General features: G+C 49.2%; 1 gene segment (V, D, J or C); it reads left to right on the top strand.

Annotated features, from left to right (window-relative positions):
• Nucleotides 1-3,979: 3,979 nt before the first annotated feature.
• Nucleotides 3,980-4,479, top strand: LOC124231873 (immunoglobulin lambda variable 6-57-like; the record flags this gene model as incomplete). The annotated part of the segment is given in 2 exon segments: nt 3,980-4,019; nt 4,145-4,479. Coding segments are annotated over 2 exon segments (375 nt in total), but the record flags the coding sequence as incomplete, so codon positions are not given.
• Between the last annotated feature and the right edge of the window lie 204 nt (nt 4,480-4,683).

Consider the following 4,683-nt stretch of genomic DNA (forward strand, 5'->3'; position numbering starts at 1 on the left):
TCCCCAATCTGGGGGCGGCAATTTGCCCTATGACCTCACTGCTCTTAGGAACCTAAGAACAGCTGGAGCCTTTTCAGTTTGTTCAGCTGTTTAGTGTTTGGGGATGGAGCGGAGACTTCCAGGCTCCTAACATCATGGACCAGAAGCCAGAAGTCAAGCCAACACCTTATTTGTTTTATTTATAGCTCTTCTAATTAATATGGACTGGACATATAATAAAGGGTCCATATTTGAAATGCATAATTTGATACCTTTTGACAATTTATACCCCTTTGAAAACATCAGCACAATCGAGAGAGTGAACATTTCCGCCCTGGCACAGTCTCCTCAGGCCCCTTGGGATCCCTCTCTCACCCCATCCCGTCATTTCCTCCTCAGGCAGCAACGGATGTGCTTCCTCTCATTGTGGTGGGTTTGCGTTTTCTCAGATGCATAAATGGAGTCACACAGTGTCACCCTTGTATGACCCAGTTCTTTCACTCAGTGCACTGCTTTTGAGATTCTTGAAGATGGTAGCTGAGTTGCGCTCAAACACATGGAGGATGCACTATGGACTTTGGGGACAGAGGGGCTTTCCCATCGTGGGCCCTTCCTCTACTATTAAGTGACATTGTAAATGCATAGTCTCCACCTGCGCTGGTATAGAGATTAATAGAATCCACTCAGGATTCTATAAGGTACTAATACTATTTCTTGGGCTGCTTGAAGCTTCTCATCCTCTAGGGACTGTGGCTTCTGTGCCTGCTGGATGCTCAGCCCTGCCGGCATTTGTGTTGTTATTTTCTCATCTTCCCCAGTAGTGAGTGAATGCTTTATTATTTCTGGCTTAGAATGAGTAATGCATAATCACAATGCCAAATCAATTTATAGAACTATGCCCCCTCTGCATCCTTTCTCGTGGGCCACTGGTTTCTCAGTAGAAGAGGCCAATGATGCTGATATATGTGCACCCAGAGAAATGTTTTTCATTGACTGCAAGTTGCTTTGTTTTGTTTTTTTATGTCTTTAAGTGTGTGACCTTATTTATTTCTGAGAACCACTCCACTCTTACTTCCCAGGCAGCGCACCAGCATGGAGAGGGTGTGCACATGACCTGGGGGTGCGCTATTAGATAGAGCAACAAAACCAGAGGTCAGTTAAATTTGAATTCAGATAAACAACATGGAATATTTTGCTATAAGGATGCCCTATGCAATATTGATTATTCGAGTTTCTAGATTAACAGTGTGTCCTGTATTTTATCAGATCCCTCTAGCTAGAGGTCACATCCTGCAAGAGCTGAGCTGGCTGAGCTCCCCCTCCTGACACCAGGTCTGTACTCTTAACCTCTGTGACAGAGAGTCTCTAACCAGTTATCCCCAGGGGACTCCTTCAGCCACAATACATGCACGTGGCATACCTCTCATTCATAGTGTCTATTGACTTTCCTCAGTAATCATTCTATTATCCTCAGAGCCCCAGACTCAGGGCCTCTCCAGAATCTTCCACATCCTGATGTCTGGATCAGGGACCTGTGGTGTGTTTCAACCAGAGAATTGAATCTGGCAGATGCAGAGCCTCAGTGCGCTCACAAGGGGGCAGCAGCCAGAGCTGACAAGATGAGTGAGGATCTAGCCCAGGAGGAATTCCCGGCACAGAGCTGGCCTGGAACCCGTGCTGGGAACCTGCACCTTCAGTTGTAAATCAGGGAGGGGGGATGACTCAAAGGGGAAGTTTGGGGCCTGAGGCCCAGAAGCCTCTTCGTAGGCCATGAGAGGATGAGGATGCTCCGCAGTTGCTGGGAAAATGCCGAGCCTGCTCCAGGGCAGGCGGGTGAAGTGGGTCGAGGCATTAGACCTTCTTATAGCTGATACCATTCAGGACTCATGTGGACTCCCATGAGTGTGTTTTCCTCAGCTCACAGGCGCTGACCTCTGTCCTCCTCTCCTATCACACCCCATTGGAGCTTTCCAAGAATCTGAGGTGTGACATGGGGCTGTGGGACATCAGAGGCAGAAATCCCCAATATGTGCATGTGTAACTCTCCCTGTGAAGCTCTTTTTCTTTTCTTTCTTTTTTTTTTTTGAGGAAAACTAGCCCTGAGCTAACATCTGCTGCTAATCCTCCTCTTTTTGCTGAGGAAGACTGGCCCTGAGCTAACATCCGTGCCCATCTTCCTCTACTTTATACATGGGACGCCTACCACAGCATGGCATGCCAAGTGGTGCCATGTCCGCACCTGGGGTCCGAACCTGCAAACCCTGGGCCGCTGAAGCGGAACGTGTGCACTTAACTGCTATGCCACTAGGCCGGCCCATTCCTGTAAAGCTCTTGATGAACCTCAGATCCCAAGGTCACCTTCTCCTGCACAGGGAGCAGCACAGACATTGGGGGTCACCATGGCAACGGTACCAAGGACTCCCATGCAGAACCCCTATGTGTGTGACCTTGGACAGAGGTCATTGACCTGCCAAGAGCTTGAACCTGATTCTCCAGGTTCTGTTTGTTAACAGAACTGCTTTCACCACCTGTGCTGCAGCCTGAGGACCAGGCTGATTATCATTGCTATGGAGCTGAACACAATCCCAATGCCACTACGAGCTCCTGTTCCACTGGAAAATGTGGTAAAAAATCTGCTTCACTTCACTCCCCTGTCTGACCCGTCACTCCCCTGTCCCTGCCTGTGACCAACACCAGCTCAGGTTTGGGCTTCTGCTGTCACTTCTGCTACTAAAACTGCAGGCCTTCATGCTCTTGACCCAGTCTGTTTTATGGGGTCAGGGAAAATGCCTCCTTTAGAAGATATCGGTCTCCCTTGCAAATGGAATCGCTTTGCTTCCAGAAGCAAAATTGCCTCCACAGTTGTTAGCGGTGACGAGAAGGGCAGAAATGCAGCATATGTGACCTGAGAGAACCAGGTGACCCCAAGCCCAGACACTTGTATTTCCACTGTACCAGACTGGGCTTTACTGATAATTCCCTGAGCTCTGAAAGCATAGAGAAACTGTGTTTCTCTTTTACCTGATTTTAGAACTTTCTGGAACTCCTGGATTCCCAGGTTCTGATAATTCCTCTCCATTGAGAAGATCTGAACCAACCCATTACGAAGGAAGACACACAAATGGGAAACAGACGTGAAAAGATGCTCAACCTAACAGGTCATTGGGGTATTACAAGTTTAAACAACGAGAGACAAGCAGACCCTATTAGAATGGCTGAGACCTAACACATGACAACAGTAGATGCTGCCCGGGATGTGGGGTGGCAGGAACCCTCATTCTTGCTGGTGGGAATGCAAAATGTCAGCCACTTTTAAGACAAGTTGGCAGTTTCTTACAGCGAAACAAACTCTTATATGATACAGAAATCACACTCCTAGGTATTTACCTAAATGAGTTCCTTGGGTGGACACAAGAATATCTCACAAATGTTTACAGCTGCTTTATTCATGATTGCCAATACTTGAAAGCAACCAATATGTCCTTCAAAAGGTGAAGTGATAAATGCCAGTACACCTATACAATGGAACATGATTTAGCGATAAAAATAAATATTATCCGGCCACAGAACGACACGGAGGAACCTTCCATGCGTATTTCCAAGTGAAGAAAGCCAATCTCAGAAGGATGCAACTGTGAGGGGGTGTGGGACTGGGAGGGCAGGAGCCCTGAGCGCCGGCTCCAGCCCAGGTCGTCATGTCTTCTACATCCACCAGAGGGCGCTGGTGCTCCCCAGTTCCTCAGCTGTGAGCTCCTCTCTGCCCTCCATCTTGCAAGTGTTCCTGTGAAATCCTTGGGGTGAAGCCCTCCCCTGTCCTACACGCTCTTTTGAATAGATGCAGGCTTGGCTAAGGTTGAAGGAGGGGCATGTGCAGCCTCCAGAAAGGGGAAGATTTGCATGGAGACCTCCCACCTGAGAATCAGGGTGACACATAAGAAGGGGTAGTGGGCTCAGGCCTGGCTGTGCGGCTGGGGAAGCAGAGCCTGGAGGTGTCTCCACCATGGTCTGGGCTCCACTCATCCTCTTTGCGTACTGCACAGGTGGCTGGCTGCAGGGAATTCTGGGATGGCATCTGGATGTCACCTGGGATGATGACCTCTCCCTCCTCCCTGGGAATGGAGTCTGTCTTGTCCTCACTGATCTCTGTGTCACTTACCCCTTGCAGGGTCTTGGGCTGAGTTCGTGCTGACACAGCCCCGCTCTGTGTCTGAGTCACTGGGACAGAAGGCCACCATCTCCTGCACCCGCAGCAGCGGCAACATTGGAAACAGCTACGTGTACTGGTACCAGCAGCACCCGGGCAGTGCCCCCAAGACCGTGATCTACGATGATGACAAAAGACCCTCTGGGGTTGCCAATCGATTCTCTGGCTCCATCGACAGCTCCTCCAATGCTGCCTCCCTGAGCATCTCTGGGCTGCAGCCTGAGGACGAGGCCGACTACTATTTTCAGTCTTATGACAGCAGCGATAAGCACACAGTGCTCCAGACCCGAGGGGAAGTGAGACCAAAACTCCCCAGAGCTTCCCCATGCTGGGTCTGCTTTCAATATGTCCCCATCAGAGAAGGTTCTTCTTTCCCGTCTCCTGCTGGAAGGTTCACGTTGAGATTGTATGTGTATGAATCTATTTTCCTTCCAAAATTTTCCCCCCACGTCTTGACGGATGATTTCCTAGTTCCTTTTCAATCACTTCATGGAAGTGAT

This window comes from Equus quagga, unplaced genomic scaffold (genome assembly GCF_021613505.1).
Source record: "Equus quagga isolate Etosha38 unplaced genomic scaffold, UCLA_HA_Equagga_1.0 HiC_scaffold_10461_RagTag, whole genome shotgun sequence".
Taxonomy (NCBI): Eukaryota; Metazoa; Chordata; class Mammalia; order Perissodactyla; family Equidae; genus Equus; species Equus quagga.